At 46.4% G+C, this 17,324-nt stretch overlaps 1 protein-coding gene across 2 annotated transcripts in view; it reads right to left on the minus strand.

The window, feature by feature from the left end:
• Window positions 1–17,324, minus strand: part of BMPR2 (bone morphogenetic protein receptor type 2) — a 172,073-nt gene that overhangs the window by 40,921 nt on the left and 113,828 nt on the right. For both annotated transcript variants that reach the window (XM_066575702.1, XM_066575703.1), the window contains one exon: window positions 5,639–5,749. In XM_066575702.1, the coding sequence (XP_066431799.1) occupies window positions 5,639–5,749 (111 nt within the window). The remainder of the gene's footprint in view (window positions 1–5,638; window positions 5,750–17,324) is intronic.

Genomic DNA, 17,324 nt, shown 5'->3' on the forward strand with positions numbered 1-17,324 from the left:
GTCTGGGATCTCTTGTGTTTTGTCAGTTTAGGGTTTTTTTAATGCTCTTTTTTTTTTTAGAAGATTGCGTAGAAAAAAAGATTGTACAATCTTTGGAAGTATGAAAAAGTTACATACAATGCATTAAATGATCTTGACAATTAGTGAAAGCCAGTTTATTATAGCTGTGAAGTCCAAACATATGTAGTCTACCACCTAAATCATATGACATTTACGCATATGCAACAAATGGCATAAACATAGTATGCATATGCGTCATTTAAAATACATTGACATATGGCATTGTAGAATGCAATATATACAGGGAAAAAAAATGATGAAAATTTCTCATGTATTGGTTTTTGAAAAAAAAACACAAAACAAAAACACTAAAAAAAATGGCCAACCGAAGTATTACTGTAAAAAGTATAATTTGTTTTTCATATTCATGGCTCTATCCTTCAAATATTTGTGGGGTCAAAATGCTCACTACCCCCCTGTTGAATGCCTTGAGGGGCATACTTTTCTAAATGGAGTCACTTCTGGGAGCTTCGCATGATGCTCCAGAGAAGGAGTTAGTCAAGAGAGTGAGTAGCAAGGAGTTGGCTGGTGAGTGGAGAGGTGGAAGAAGCTGAGTGATGGTCTGCCACTCAGCCTTGGGCCCAGCCATCCTGGGGACCCTCCACAGAGCTGCTGACCCTGATGAGAGTGAGAGGCCGGACATGTGGAAATGCATGAATGTATAACGCAGGTACCGCATGCCTCCGTGTCAGTGTAGAGAAAGTTTGCCAGGAGAGAGATCCGACAGATAGCAGACTGTAGATTTCACAAATGCCCCGAGAATCCTCACTGCTTCAAAACTACCAGTTGTTTTCTGTACAAAGACGGTTTTATTGGCTTTAATCTGAAGAGTTTAAGTAAAAGGATGGAACCGAATGTTCCCTGGTTCTTGTTCAGAAAATACCCTATGTGGAGACTACTTTATCACATCTCAGGGATCTGCCACAGAGGATGGAACGTTGGCGTCACGAGTGACAAACAGGACTTAAGGTAACAATGGTTACCCATATGTAATCTCCCCCAGCGGTAACAAGGTCAAGTTCCTAGCCACCCATAGTGAGGAGATGGTAGAGCCTCGTGACAAAGTTATTTCTCTACCCCGCTGTCTCCTCGGCTGAGGGCCTGCTCCTCGGACACTGCACATGTTGCAGTAGTGTGCTGTGAGGCCAAGAACCACATGGCAAAACCATACACGGCTTTATTCCAAATTGCATAGTGGCTCAATGGTTATCAGTGTTACTTTGTAGTGATGGAGTCCTAGGTTCAAATCTGACCGAAGACAACATCTGCTTGGAGTTTTCCAATTTCATGCAGCTGTTGTCTTTGATCACATTTAAACCTAAGACCCCAACACTGCAAGACAACAGTGATAACCACTGAGGTAAATCCATTAAAGTGCCAACATCATTGTTTTAGGGCCATTAGACAGTGTTCTGTACTAGTTTCAGTTTTTTTTTGTACTTTTGGTTCGGCACAAACAAACCGCCTGAGGTTTGGGTTCTTACCCAACTGAATTGTTAGCAAAGTTTTACCTGAATTTGGATTCGACAGGTTCTGCTTGCACATCTCTACAAAGCATATAGTAACCATTGCACTGTTTAGAAGTTGCAGTACATTATGTCACGTATGCCAAAAAGCAATAGCAAGTACAATATCCACTGAGATAGAGAAAAGCGGAAGGCAAAAGCAGCCAACTATAGTGTGGGAAACAAATCAATTTTTCATTTGTACTTACTTGTTCTAATGTAAAGAAAAATGTTTCAAAGCATAAAGTAATAAAAGCTTTCAATGCAATCTATTAAGTGTAGCACACATAGATGATTATTAGCTGACAGCTATCTCATTTACATTCGCAAAGAATTCTGGGAGAGCAGTAAAAGTTCCCAGATTCATTTGTGAGACTTATACCTCACTATACTCTCTGAACGTACACTCAGGACCTATATGGATTATAGTGATATTGCCATATACACATTTACAGTAATGTGATATGACCTATTTTAACCCTTTCCAATCCACTGTCTGACGTCTAAAGACATTATGATTTAGGGCTGTACATCTCTGATGTTGGAAGACGTCCGTCGGGGTTCTCTTACTGTATATTGCCAGCCTTTCTGCTGTCGGAGCCGATCCAACGTGTCACCTCATGCAGTACTGGCTTTCGTCAGCAGATAGCACCATTTTATAATGGCAGAAAAAGAGTAAGCCCCCTAGGAAAACCAGGATACAAATTGGATTGGAAAGGGTTAAGAGTTTCCAGCTTTTCACTAGCTCTTCAATATTGCATTCCCCCCAAAGACTAATGATATATAGTCCACCATAATCAGCTGTTATCCTGAGGGTAATACTTTGTGCTTTCTTCCCCTTCAGTGCCACTTTGGGTAAGGAAAATAGCATTGCAGGTACTTTTGTTTTCAATGGATGCCTAGAGTCCTCCGCGGTATGGGTATAGCTACTAGAGTAGCTGGGCTTACAGTTACCGGATCCATTGAGAACTACGGCGAAGATGTGAGAGAGGTGGCAGTGCAACCTGATAGATGCAGGAAACGCAGATTCAGTCCATGGTTCTATGCAAGAGGAAGCTTTCCTGGAGAACAAAGTGAACCACGAGCGCTTAAGTGAACCTGCTACTGGAGGTTACCACAAAGCTGTATCAGGGAGGTCCTCCTCGAGACTAGGTATTGTCAGGTGCTCAGGTAGGAGACTGCGGCCACAAATCCTAGTCAATAGACTGTTATTCTTGTAGGCGCTGGGCCCGTGATTTTGGTTCGGGACTCTTAAGTTCCATTTACATGCAATGATTATCGCTCCAAATTTGTTCAAACGACCGCAAATGAGTGATAATTGTTACGTGTAAACGTTGCCATTGTGTATTTTTCATCTGAACTATGATTTTAAGGTTAATTTAAAATCCATTGGTCAGCCCCAGAGAGGTAAAGTATCTCTTAACAGACCGCATGCTGTGTTCTCCACAGGAGATTACATTGTATTCTGCCGGCAGCCAGGATGAGAACAATACAGTACAGAGCCCAGATTGTGTTTAATCACATGCTGGGCTCTGCAAGCAGCTCCTGGAGGCCCTTTTACATGCATATGAAGATGATAAAGTGTTAATGGACATTAGTGTTCATTAACACTTTATACAAAAATATCACTAAAACTTTCAATCTTTGAATCCTCTGAAAGCTTTAGACCCACAACATACTTTGCCCTCCCATAAAGTGAAGCAAGTAAAGTGTGTACAGTAAAGTTTTTATATGGGCTGCAACCATCTCACCTCCACTTGCTTACTGCCACACCATATAACACCACTCTTGCACCTTACTGCTGAATAAAAAAATCTATCGTTCTTATAAAAGAACTTTCCCCTCCAAATCATTCTTTGAAAGAATGTTCAGAGAAAGATTGTTTGCCTTTGAAATTGAAACTGTATGGCCAATCTGAACGACTGTAACGGCCAATATGGACTACAATGTGCATGGCTGCCCCTGAAAAACGATCATTCACCAGACGATGATTTGTTCAACCAGCCACCTGCTTCCATCCAATATGATTCTCCTGAATCGGTCTATTAGGCCCTATTCCAGAATATAGGAATAGGTTGTTGTACCCATTAAAGCTCCATAGAGTTTCCGTGTGGCGCAATAGCCAGCTGATTCTAGCAGAGGTGTCAGCTTGTGTTGTTGGGAGATCATGTTTTGGTGACAAACTTGCAGGACCGTTACAATGCAGCATTGTTTCAGACATAACAATATAAAATATGTGATAGCAGTGAAGCATCTGGCCTTGAGGATTCACAAGGGAAAGGTCTGTGGAAGAAAAGGGATGCAAACACCAGTGCTGCTTGTGCCGATGGTTGTGTTTCCCATTTAACTCTTCGGCTGCAGTCCATGCTAGCAATATCATAAAAATCTTGATTTCTCCAATTTCTACCTCTTTAGGGCTTAGTCACATGGGTGCCCTTACTGCAGGAAGAAGACGGCCGCACTTCAAGATGGACGACTCCCCGCAGCACCGAAGAAAGAACACATGACCAGCAATGAAGCCGGTCTTCCGGCGCTGCAGAAAGACGTTCGTCCTGAAGTGCGGCCGTCTTCTTCGTGCGGTAACACGGGCAGCTTTTTATTTTACCCATGCTGTTCCCAGCATACCGTTCGGCAAACTCATTATTCGCATATTTGCTAATTTTCTGCAGTGTTCAAATACTTTTGTCCATATAGTGTATACGGTCTATAAAGTATCTGTGCAGATCTAGAATATACTGATATATGGTCACTGTATGGGGGATAAGGGAGGGAATATTGGCCTTTGTATAGCATTTTTTTTCAGTAACACTATGGTGGTATTATGTGATCATGGTCTGGGGGGATTATTTAGCCCCCACACTATATAATTATTGGTAATGTTGATCTTTGTAGTGATCCTTATCCAGTGACAGTATGATGGTATTAAACACTATGTGGTTGTAATATGTGATCATGGTGTGGCAGTATTATTTGGCCCTTATGTAGTGTTACTGTTGGTAATGTTGGCCTTGGTCTAGTGGGTTTTGTTCAGTGACAGTATGTATGTAATTATACATTATTGTATTATATTTTGTTTTAGCCTATTAACAGGGCTAAATCCACATGTGTATGCGTGGCAGAGTAGCCGAAGATTTTTGCTGCATTTCTCCAAGCAGATTCAGTGCAGAACATTCTGCGTCAGAATCCATCATGTGAACTTACCCTTAGGGTACATTCACACATAGTGGATCAAAACCGCATCAAAATCTGCAATACTAGCATAGATTTCTATGCGGATCTGCAGTAGAATTCATCCTTTTAATTGAATGGATGAATTCTACTGCAGATCAACATGAAAATCAGCACCAAATCTGCTACATATGAACATATTCTTAGGGGCAATCAGATTGGGACTATTAAGTCATTTTCACACAGTGGATTTGTTACTGCCTTTGGTCCCCTTAATCTGCCACTGTACAGAATGGTCTGCTTCATGCACCAAAACAGCTCAGAATATAAAGACACTGATCCAGGGGAACAGCTGATCACTAGGGGGTCCCAAGCAGTAAATTCCAGATTATCGAGCTATTGACAACCTATTCTCAGGACAGGTCATCAACAGCAGAAGTTGGATAAGCCTAGAGAACATTTTACTATCACTCTTTAAGGCCTCATGCCCACAGCCGTTTCGGACTTTGCCAGCGGAATATCGCAGCGGAGTCCGATACAGCGCCCCCCCAAAGAAGACCCCCACTCACCTCTCCGGATCTGCCGTGCTGGTCCCGTTTGGCGAGCTGGCGCACATGCACAGCACAGAGCATGACGCGCTGGCAGTGGCGCGTAATCACGCTATACTTCCGCTGTGCTCACAACATAAGAAAAATGACACAAAGCTGATCTCTAGATGTGTCTAAGGTCAATGTAGAGGGAATAGCACGATATATATATCCATAGTTAGATCCAACAAATGACATTAGGAGATGGTAGTAGAGCATAGGAAATTTGAGAAAACTAATGCAATTTGTTTAATTACAAACATACAAAAACAGTAAATGTATATTTTTAACCAGAGGGAAATATCCAGGGTTACATACCTCCAAATATTCTGTATATAAAGAAGAAGACGGCAATCAATACAGCCAGGACTGACACAGAAGCGAGAGCGATAATTACTGTCATCTCATGATGTTCCCAACCTAAGGGAGCTGAAAAGAGAAAAATACCTGTTATTCTGCACTGTAAACACTGCAACTGTAATATTCTGTCTGCGAACATGCTAAAATAATGTATGAATTTTTGGTTTTAGGCCTCCTGCACACGGGCGGAAATTCTGCGGCGGGATTTCCTGCAGAATTTCCGCCCGTGCACGCTGCCATAGGATTGCATTACATAATGCAATCCTATGCACACAGCCGCAATTTGTCCGCGTGAAACTACGAGCGGAAAACAAATCACGGCATGTCCTATTTCTGTGCGGGTAAGAAGAGCTGGGAGATGCCGGGAGCAGGTGAGCCGCAGTGGTCACTGCAGGGGCAGGAGTCGGATCCTGCAAGAATTCTTGCAGTGGGATCCTATCCGGGCATCTGCGGGCGGCCTTAGTTAGCAGTTTTTTATTTTGCAAGCAATTAGATACATAATGATTATTTGAAATGTTACTTTTCTGATACTAGAATAGCACAGAATATCATCCCGTACAAGTAAAAAGAGAAAGCATAAGTAAACCATAAGCTATCAGTTCACATCCCATTTTTGGCTACTTCAACGGTACGGTATACATTGGAAGATACCATTTGAAGTATATGTCAGGGAATGCGCCTGATAAATACCTCCGACAGTCAAAAAATGAGGTGTGATGAAGGTGTAAGCATAGTTTAACAGTTTATATATAGGTATTATTTATCTAGCAATGTTGTACATACATTACATTTTATATCTTGTACTTATCCTATGTTATAGCCTCCAGAGCTACATTCAAAATTCTGCTAGTTGCTATTGGAGTCAACAGACATATCCATAACAGTTGAACCTGCAGCTCTGTGTTGCACTGCATCCATGGAAGTGTAAAGGGGTATTCCGGTTATGCAAAGTTGCTGCCAAATGAATGCTAATCAAATGTTATTAAAGTAGTTTAGCTTTGGAATTTTGTGTGTGTGGCTCTATAAACCATCACCTTCTGTGTCTATAGGTCTATAAACCATCACCTTCTGTGTCTATAGGTCTATAAACCAATCACCTTTTGTGTCTATAGGTCTATAAACCATCACCTTTTGTGTCTATAGGTCTATAAACCATCACCTTTTGTGTCTATAGGTCTATAAACCATCACCTTTTTTGTCTATAGGTCTATACACCATCACCTTTTGTGTCCATAGGTCTATAAACCATCACCTTCTGTGTCTATAGGTCTATAAACCATCACCTTCTCCTGGCACATCAGAAGTGTTAATTCCCCGGTTGCCCTGGATACGTCCTGTAGGCATCCCAGCGCTAGAGGTCGGGCTTGCTCAGTAGGAGTAACGGGGGGGCCACTTTTTGTATCAAGCTCTGAGGACCGGATTGCTGACCAATAGCAGCAAGGAATTGTGGTAAATGTAGTTCCAAGCTGCATGTTAGCAGGGATGCGGCGGCTATCTTGGAAAATAGTGACGCGGGGAAACATTAGAAAATGAGGACCGGATAAGAAGGTAATGGCTGCGCGATTTATACAAATAACCAGCTATGTATAAACATGGCGCAAACACCGTCGGGAATTTTTGAAAATTTGCTTCACAACTGGAATACCCCTTGAAGATTGCCATAAACATAAGTCAGAAATCTACTATCACATGGACAAGTGTAGTTTTCCTCTACCCCCTTGCAATCATTTCTTAAAAATCGTTAGATCATAAGGTTGCTCTTTGAAAATAGAGAAAACACTGGCCCCGAAGGCAGGTCAACAAGTGATGACAGCATGCCCTGCAATGTCTGCTACTAAACTACACCATCAGCTGGAAAAAAATCCAACCGGGATGCAACTGTCAGCAAATTGTATAAATAATTTGATTAGTCAAGAAAAGGTATACAGCTAATACCGAGTCGGCATATGCTGCATGGATTTTTCCTTAAATCCCTAGGAACAAAACATCACTGATGCAAACCTCACAGCCATTGATTAATATAAAAAATACTATTTTATGTTCTACCAAAAAACAAAAGAGGAACATAAACAGAATATCTATTGTATTATTTTTTTAAACCCATACTTGAAATGCTGGGTCTTTAGAGTGAAGAATGTAAGCTGGGCTGATAGGACGAGGGAGTGACTCCGTAATGGTATATGAAGTACATATTACAGCAGCAGAAAGTTCAAAGACAAAGTGCTCCTGGCTCCAGACTGCTCGGCTTTTCCTCATTCCAGGAATCCCAAATAATAACACAAAGGAAACGGCCAGGAAGGAAATCTGTTAATGAGGATATTTGTGTGAAATTATCTTGATGATCTGGCATTGAAAAATGACACCATGATGTCGGCATCTGAATAGCGGCTGGTAAAATATCGGGGGGAGTTGTGAAGTAAAGTAAATCTCCAGTAAATACAAGTTCTTGAGTCATCCTCTTCTGTCAAGAGCGGCTCTTTCTTATTGATATCTATTTCAGGGTAAACCGGGTGACACATCTTCCATAGGGGATGCCACCCAACAATAAAACATTGGTATAGTCATTTAGCAATGCATCCTCTGCTCATCCCCTCCTATGCGCATTCCCCCTGATTTCAGAAGACTTGAAAACGGCAAATCAAGTTCTCCCCAAACTGTCCTGGAGTCACTTGAAGAACAGGAGAAGATGAATGTATTTTTTGGGTTGATTTTTTAAAATATATGTTTAAACAAACTGCCAGGCGCTAATAATGAGGGCCATGCCCCACAGCACCATTCTCCAGTCATGGTGCTTGGATTATAACCTCTAAGTCCCCATTTACACAGAACGAATGTCGGGCAATCGATGTCCGACACTTGTCCCCGCACATACTCGCTCCTGTGCTCTTACAGAGGAGTGAGTATTGCTGGCTCTCTGACAAAGTGACCAGCAGGGCGCCAGGACAGCTGGAGGAGATTTCACTCCTCAGTCTCCCCCGCCCTTCTCCATTCACTTAACACAGAAGCCATTCAGTACTGAACAGCTGCTGTTTACAGTAAACAATGAAAGATGAGCTGAATGATCATCATTCAGTGTAAACAGCAGTCGTTCAGTACTGAACAGCTGCTATGTTAAGTGAATAGCGAGGGGCAGGGGAGTGTGACAAGTGAAATCTCATCCAGCCGCCCCGCTGCGAGCCAACGATACTCGCTCCTGTGTAACAGCACGGGAGCAAGTACATGCAGGGACGAGTTTTGGGCATCATTTGCCCAACATTTGTCTCGTGTAAATGGGGCTTAATGCAACTTTTTGACAATTTTACCTAGACATAGGGTAGGAGCGTTGGAGGAAGGTCTGAGACTAGACCAGAGCAGCACAATGTGGCATTTCTGGATTGCCTTTACTATATTTTCATCCATTTATACATCGCTTTCTAGGTGCCAGGTTCTTCTTGGAAATTGTCACGAGGAGATGGATCCTACCTGTGTGCCAGTCTTCAGAGTGCTGCACAACCGTTGCCAAGTTAAAATATTAGAAATAGCAACGAGTGAATTTTTGAAAAGTTTGATTTGACCTATGCGTTGAACTTTTGCAAAAAGTTTGATTTGGTCCGAATTAGTTTAACCCAAATTGGAAGTTCACCAAAACCCCTAAAACTGGTGTTTTACAATATAAGATCCTTAAAAGCCCTGTACAACACTTTTAAGTGCTCAGGACTAGAGCTGTGTGAACTGAACCAGAACCATGTTTCGGGTAGAACTTTATTGAAAGTTTGGTTCAGCCTAAACCTAAACAAAGCCTGACCTTAAACATGGTTCTACTGGTTGGATTTGCTCAACATTAGTTGGAAAGTACTGGAAATCTTTGATAAAAGCATGACATGCATAGTTTGGGCAACATATTGAGGCACAACGTAAGGGTCTTTATTAGAGATGAGCGAACGTACTCGTCCGAGCTTGATATTCGTGCGAATATTAGGGTGTTCGGGATGCTCGTTACTCTTAACGAGCACCACGCAGTGTTCCGGTTACTTTCAGTTTCCTCTCTGAGACGTTAGCGCGCTTTTCTGGCCAATTGAAAGACAGGGAAGGCATTACAACTTCCCCCTGTGATGTTCAAGCCCTATACCACCCCCCTGCTGTGAGTGGCTGTGGCGATCAGATGTCACCCGAGTATAAAAGTCGGCCCCTCCCGCGGCTCGCCTCAGATGCCTTGTGACTGAGTTAGCTGAGGGAAAGTGCTGCTGCTGGTGCTGCTGTAGGGAGAGTGTTAGGAGTGAGTGTAGGCTTCAAGAACCCCAACGGTCCTTCTCAGGGCCACATCTATCTGTGTGCAGTACTGTGGAGGGTGCTGTTAGCAGTGTTACACAAATTTTTTTTTTTTCAAAATCGGCAGTCTGCAGAGCATTGCGCCTTGCAGTAATACTACAGGGACAGAAGTGGTGCTTAGGTAGGGAGAGTGTTAGGAGTGAGTGTAGGCTTCAAGAACCCCAACGGTCTTTCTTAGGGCCACATCTATCCGTGTGCAGTACTGTGCAGGCTGCTGTTAGCAGTGTTGCATATTTTTTTTTTTCAAAATCGGCTGTCTGCAGAGCATTGCGCCTTGCAGTAATACTACAGGGAGAGAATTGTGTAGGCAGGGCCAGAAGACATATATTATTGATTGAATATAGTCAGTGGGCCCTCCGTTTCCAAAAAAGGGAAAAATTGTATTTGTCCTGCAGTCTTGCGCCAATTTATTTCCTGCCTGGGAAAAGTAACCGCTGTGCTGCACTTCATATAACTGCATTTCTGTGCAACACATATCTTATCTGATTGAATATAGTCAGTGGGCCCTCCGTTTCCCAAAAACGGAAACATTCTATTTGTCCTGCAGGCTTGCGCCAATTTATTTGCTGCCTGGGAAATCACTGGTAATACAGCATGCTGAGGGGTAGGGGTAAGCCTAGAGGACGTGGACGTGGCCGAGGACGCGTAGGCCCAAGTGAGGGTGTGGGCACAGGGCGAGCTCCTGATCAAGGTGTATCGCAGCCGACTGCTGCGCGATTAGGAGAGAGGCACGTTTCTGGCGTCCCCACATTCATCGCCCAATTAATGGGTCCACGCGGGAGACCTTTATTAGAAAATGAGCAGTGTGAGCAGGTCCTGTCGTGGATGGCAGAAAGTGCTTCGAGCAAGCTATCATCCACCCACAGTTCTGCGCCGTCCAGTGCTGCAAATCCAAATCCTCTGGCTGCTACTCCTCCTTCCTCCCAGCCTCCTCACTCCACTACAATGACACATGCTCAGGAGCGGGCAGACTCCCAGGAACTGTTCTCGGGCCCCTGCTCAGATTGGGCAGCAGTGGTTCCTCTCCAAGCAGAGGAGTTTATCGTCACTGATGTCCAACCATTCGAAAGTTCCCGGGGTCCGGGGGATGAGGCTGGGGACTTCCGGCAACTGTCTCAAGACCTTTCAGTGGGTGAGGAGGACGATGACGATGAGACACAGTTGTCTTGCAGTGAGGTAGTAGTAAGGGCAGTAAGTCCGAGGGAGGAGCGCACAGAGGATTCGGAGGAAGAGCAGCAGGACGATGAGGTGACTGACCCCACCTGGTGTGCAACGCCTACACAGGACAGGTCTTCAGAGGGGGAGGCATGGGCAGCAGCAGGGCAGGTTGCAAGAGGCAGTGCGGTGTCCAGGGGTAGAGGCAGGGCCAGACCAAATAATCCACCAACTGTTTCCCAAAGCACACCCTCGCGCCATGCCACCCTGCAGAGGCCGAGGTGCTCTAAGGTCTGGCAGTTTTTCACAGAGACGCCTGACGACCGACGAACAGTGGTGTGCAACCTTTGTCGCGCCAAGATCAGCCGGGGAGCCACCACCAACAGCCTCACCACCACCAGCATGCGCAGACATATGATGGCCAAGCACCCCACAAGGTGGGACGAAGGCCGTTCACCGCCTCCGGTTTGCACCGCTGCCTCTCCCCCTGTGCCCCAACCTGCCACTGAGATCCAACCCCGCTCTGAGGACACAGGCACTACCGTCTCCTGGCCTGCACCCACACCCTCACCTCCGCTGTCCTCGGCCCCATCCACCAATGTCTCGCACTGCACCGTCCAGCCGTTGCTAGCGCAAGTGTTTGAGCGCAAGCGCAAGTACGCTACCACGCACCCACACGCTCAAGCGTTAACCGTCCACATAGCCAAATTTATCAGCCTTGAGATGCTGCCGTATAGGATTGTGGAAACGGAGTCCTTCAAAAGTATGATGGAGGCGGCGGCCCCGCGCTACTCAGTTCCCAGTCGCCACTACTTTTCCCGATGTGCCGTCCCAGCCCTGCACGACCACGTCTCCCGCAACATTGTACGCGCCCTCACCAACGCGGTTACTGCCAAGGTCCACTTAACAACGGACACGTGGACAAGCACAGACGGCCAGGGCCACTACATCTCCCTTACGGCACATTGGGTGAATTTAGTGGAGGCTGGGACAGAGTCAGAGCCTGGGACCGCTCACGTCCTACCCACCCCCAGAATTGCGGGACCCAGCTCGGTGCTGGTATCTGCGGCGGTGTATGCTTCCTCCACTAAAGCACCCTCCTCCTCCTCCTCCGCAACCTCTGTCTCGCAATCAAGATGTGTCAGCAGCAGCAGCACGTCGCCAGCAGTCGGTGTCACGCGGCGTGGCAGCACAGTGGTGGGCAAGCGTCAGCAGGCCGTGCTGAAACTACTCAGCTTAGGAGATAAGAGGCACACGGCCCACGAACTGCTGCGGGGTCTGACAGAGCAGACCGACCGCTGGCTTGCGCCGCTGAGCCTCCAACCGGGCATGGTCGTGTGTGACAACGGCCGTAACCTGGTGGCGGCTCTGCAGCTCGGCAGCCTCACGCACGTGCCATGCCTGGCCCACGTCTTTAATTTGGTGGTTCAGCGCTTTCTGAAAAGCTACCCACGCTTGTCAGACCTGCTCGTAAAGGTGCGCCGGCTCTGCGCACATTTCCGCAAGTCCCACACGGACGCTGCCACCCTGCGGACACTGCAACATCGGTTTAATCTGCCAGTGCACTGACTGCTGTGCGACGTGCCCACATGGTGGAACTCTACGCTCCACATGTTGGCCAGTCTCTATGAGCAGCGTAGAGCTATAGTGGAATACCAACTCCAACATGGGCGGCGCAGTGGGAGTCAGCCTCCTCAATTATTTTCAGAAGAGTGGGCCTGGTTGGCAGACATCTGCCAGGTCCTTCGAAACTTTGAGCAGTCTACCCAGGTGGTGAGCGGCGATGCTGCAATCATTAGCGTCACCATTCCTCTGCTATGCATCTTGAGAAGTTCCCTGCAAACCATAAAGGCAGCCGCTTTGCGCTCGGAAACAGAGCCGGGGGAAGACAGTATGTCGCTGGATAGTCAGGGCACCCTCCTGTCTATATCTCAGCGCGTTCAGGAGGAGGAGGAGGAGCATGAGGAGGATGAGGAGGAGGGGGAAGAGACAGCTTGGCCCGCTGCTGACGGTACACCGGCTGATTGCCTGTCATCATTTCAGCGTGTATGGCCTGAGGAGGAGGAGGAGGAGGAGGAGGATCCTGAAAGTGATCTTCCTAGTGCGGACAGCCATGTGTTGCGTACAGGTACCCTGGCACACATGGCTGACTTCATGTTAGGATGCCTTTCTCGTGACCCTCGCGTTACACGCATTCTGGCCACTACGGATTACTGGGTGTACACACTGCTCGACCCACGCTATAAGGAGAACCTTCCCACTCTCATTCCCGAAGAGGAAAGGGGTTCGAGAGTGTTGCTATACCACAGGACCCTGGCGGACAAGCTGATGGTAAAATTCCCAGCCGACAGCGCTAGTGGCAGAAGGCGCAGTTCCGAGGGCCAGGTAGCAGGGGAGGTGCGGAGATCGAGCAGCATGTACAGCCCAGGCAGTGCAACAGTCTTTAAGGGCCTGGACAGCTTTATGGCTCCCCAGCAAGACTGTGTCACCGCTCCCCATTCAAGGCTGAGTCGGCGGGAGCACTGTAAAAGGATGGTGAGGGAGTACGTAGCCGATCGCACGACCGTCCTCCGTGACGCCTCTGCCACCTACAACTACTGGGTGTCGAAGCTGGACACGTGGCCTGAACTCGTGCTGTATGCCCTGGAGGTGCTTGCTTGTCCTGCGGCTAGCGTCTTGTCGGAGAGGGTGTTTAGTGCGGCTGGGGGAATCATCACAGATAAGCGTACCCGCCTGTCAACCGACAGTGCTGACAGGTTAACACTCATCAAGATGAACAAAGCCTGGATTTCCCCAGACTTCTCTTCTCCACCAGCGGACAGCAGCGATACCTAAGCAATACGTAGGCTGCACCCGCGGATGGAAGCATCGTTCTCTCTCACCATCCAAAACGGGGACATTTCTGCTTCATCAATCTGTGTATAATATTCCTCCTCCTCCTCCTGCTCCTCCTCCTGAAACCTCACGTAATCACGCTGAACGGGCAATTTTTCTTAGGGCCACAAGGCTCAGTCATATAATTTTTCTAAAATTTTTTTATACGTTTCAATGCTCTTAAAAGCGTTGGAACTTTAACTTGAAACAATTTTTCGTTAAACTGGGCTGCCTCCAGGCCTAGTTACCACTTAAGCCACATTAACCAAAGCGATTAATGGGTTTCACCTGCCATCTTGGTTGGGCATGGCCAATTTTTACTGAGGTACATTAGTACTGTTGGTACACCAATTTTTTTGGGCCCTCACCTACAGTGTAATCATAGCAATTTCTATGTTCTTCGCCTGCACTCATGGTACAGAAAGGTGTGTGGGGTTGGCCTACACTTTAGCTACATAAATGTAAATTGGGCCTTGGCTATACTGCAGCTACTGAAATGGAACTAAGACTGCGCTCCCACTATACTGCTGCTTCGGAATTGTTCCTGGGACCTGTGTAGGCTGCTACTATTACTTAAATGGAACTTAGACTATGCTCCTCCTATACTGCTGCTTCGGAATTGTTACTGGGGCCTGTCTTGAATGCTACTATTACTGAAATGGAACGAAGACTGCGCTCCCACTATACTGCTGCTTCGGAATTGTTACTGGTGCCTGTCTTGAGTGCTACTATTACTGAAATGGAACGAAGACTGCGCTCCCACTATACTGCTGCTTCGGAATTGTTACTGGGGCCTGTCTTGAGTGCTACTATTACTGAAATGGAACTAATACTGTGCTCCCCCTATAATGCTGCTAGTGATATGTTAGTGGGGCCTGTCCTAATGCTACGGCTGAAATGTTACGAATTATGGGCTCTTCCTATACCGCTGCTAATGGTATGTCTCTGGGGTGTGGAAACAGAGGCTTCCCAAAGACATGATGGCGGCGAGGCCATTTCCCACCAACGCGGTTACTGTTAAGGTGCATATAACCACGGACACGTGGAGAGGACACGTAGTGCCTCAAAAACATCCCCCGCCACGGCCCACTTAATCCTGGTCACATTCCGAAAACCAACAAAATAAAACCGCGCTACTAGGTCCGCAGTCACCACCACATTACCACCAACGCGGTTACTGTTAAGGTGCATATAACCACGGACACGTGGAGAGGACACGTAGTGCCTCAAAAACATCCCCCTCCTCCTCCAACAATGAAAACATTCTTGGCAAATGCCTTTGCATTGGTTCGTCTGGTGGCAGTCCAAGAATTTCACCTTTACCGACACAACAAGAGAGCCCCCCCACCATCCCCCCGCCACGGCCCACTTAATCCTGGCCACATTCCGAAAACCAACAAAATAAAACCGCGCTACTAGGTCCGCAGTCACCACCACATTACCACCAACGCGGTTACTGTTAAGGTGCATATAACCACGGACACGTGGAGAGGACACGTAGTGCCTCAAAAACATCCCCCGCCACGGCCAACTTAATCCTGGCCACATTCCGAAAACCAACAAAATACAACCGCGCTACTAGGTCCGCAGTCACCACCACATTACCACCAACGCGGTTACTGTTAAGGTACATATTACCAGTCTGACTGGGGCATGCAGACACCTTGACAGAATGAATAGTGTGTGGCACATAGGTTCCCCATTGCTATGCCCACGTGTGCAGCTCGTGATGGCGGTGGCACAGGATTATATTTCTCATTGCTTCTGTACAGCATTGTGGGCTATCGCCCCACCACTTTTAAAGAGGGTCGCTGCCTAGCCGTGCCAACCCTCTGCAGTGTGTGCCTGCAGTTCCTCCTCATGGCAGACGCACTTATAAATAGACATGAGGGTGGTGTGGCATGAGGGCAGCTGAAGGCTGCGCAGGGACAGTTTGGTGTGCGCTGTGGACACTGGGTCGTGCAGGGGGGGGTTGGGCAGCATGTAACCCAGGAGAAGTGGCAGTGGAGTGTCATGCAGGCAGTGATTGTGCTTTGTTGTAGGTAGTGTGGTGCTTAGCTAAGGTATGCCATGCTAATGAGGGCTTTTCAGAAGTAAAAGTTGTTGGGAGGGGGGGGGCCCCACTCTTGCCGGTATTGTGGCTTAATAGTGGGACCTGTGAACTTGAGATGCAGCCCAACATGTAGCCCCTCGCCTGCCCTATCCGTTGCTGTGTCGTTCCCATCACTTTCTTGAATTGCCCAGATTTTCACACATGAAAACCTTAGCGAGCATCGGCGAAATACAAAAATGCTCGGGTCGCCCATTGACTTCAATGGGGTTCGTTACTCGAAACGAACCCTCGAGCATCGCGATAATTTCGTCCCGAGTAACGAGCACCCGAGCATTTTGGTGCTCGCTCATCTCTAGTCTTTATCAATACAGCGTTTAATGTATTTTTCATTGTATTTGTGTCAGTAAATGGCTATAAAAACATTGTTGTTTCAGGCACATTTGTTTTAGGTTAGAATTCTTGAGATTTTATTGTGTGAAAAAAACCTGTTATTCTTCTTTCAACTTTCCATTAAATCTTATAAAAAACGTAAAATACAATTTATATTTGTATTTCCAGCTGTCTTCTATAAATTTTGATATTTAATATGGCCCAGTTGAGACAAACCCTTATGCGATGGCTCCCCAGACCATCACTTCAGCAGGGGGCAGTGTGCTGCTCCACATCAAAGGAAGGATTGAAAAAAAGAACAGTATCTCAGCGCCTCACATATCAAAAAAATAAGAAATTATTGTAAATAGTGAGTATCCACTCACCTGGTGCACAGTGAACTCCTCTGCATGAAGAAGCCATCGGCACCCGAAGTCCACGATCACTTGCAAATATTCCTGGTCCACTATCCTAAATCCTTAGGAGAGACGTCCCGGGGTGAAAGCCCTCAAAGAGCTTTAAATATCCAAATCGGTATATAACAAGAAAAAGTACCCCCGCGCTCCGGAACCAGGATACAAAGTTTAAAACTTTGTATCCTGGTTCCGGAGCGCGGGGGTACTTTTTCTTGTTATATACTGAAAGGAAGGATTGAGGCGCTCACCCCGAGGTCTCCAAACACGAACGTGGCAGTCATCAGTGCTGAAACTAAACCTGGATTCATCATGGAAGACAACCTAGTTCTACTCCGTGGCAATTCAGTTTCATTGTTCATGACATCCCTACAAATGTAGGTAACAGTGGGTGGATATCAAAGTCAGTGCACGTAATGGGGGCTATGAGACCAAATGTCCTTCAGCCAAGCGCCTGAAGACCATTCATCTA

The sequence above is a fragment of the Eleutherodactylus coqui genome, chromosome 8 (assembly GCF_035609145.1).
Source record: "Eleutherodactylus coqui strain aEleCoq1 chromosome 8, aEleCoq1.hap1, whole genome shotgun sequence".
NCBI classification, from domain to species: domain Eukaryota; kingdom Metazoa; phylum Chordata; class Amphibia; order Anura; family Eleutherodactylidae; genus Eleutherodactylus; species Eleutherodactylus coqui.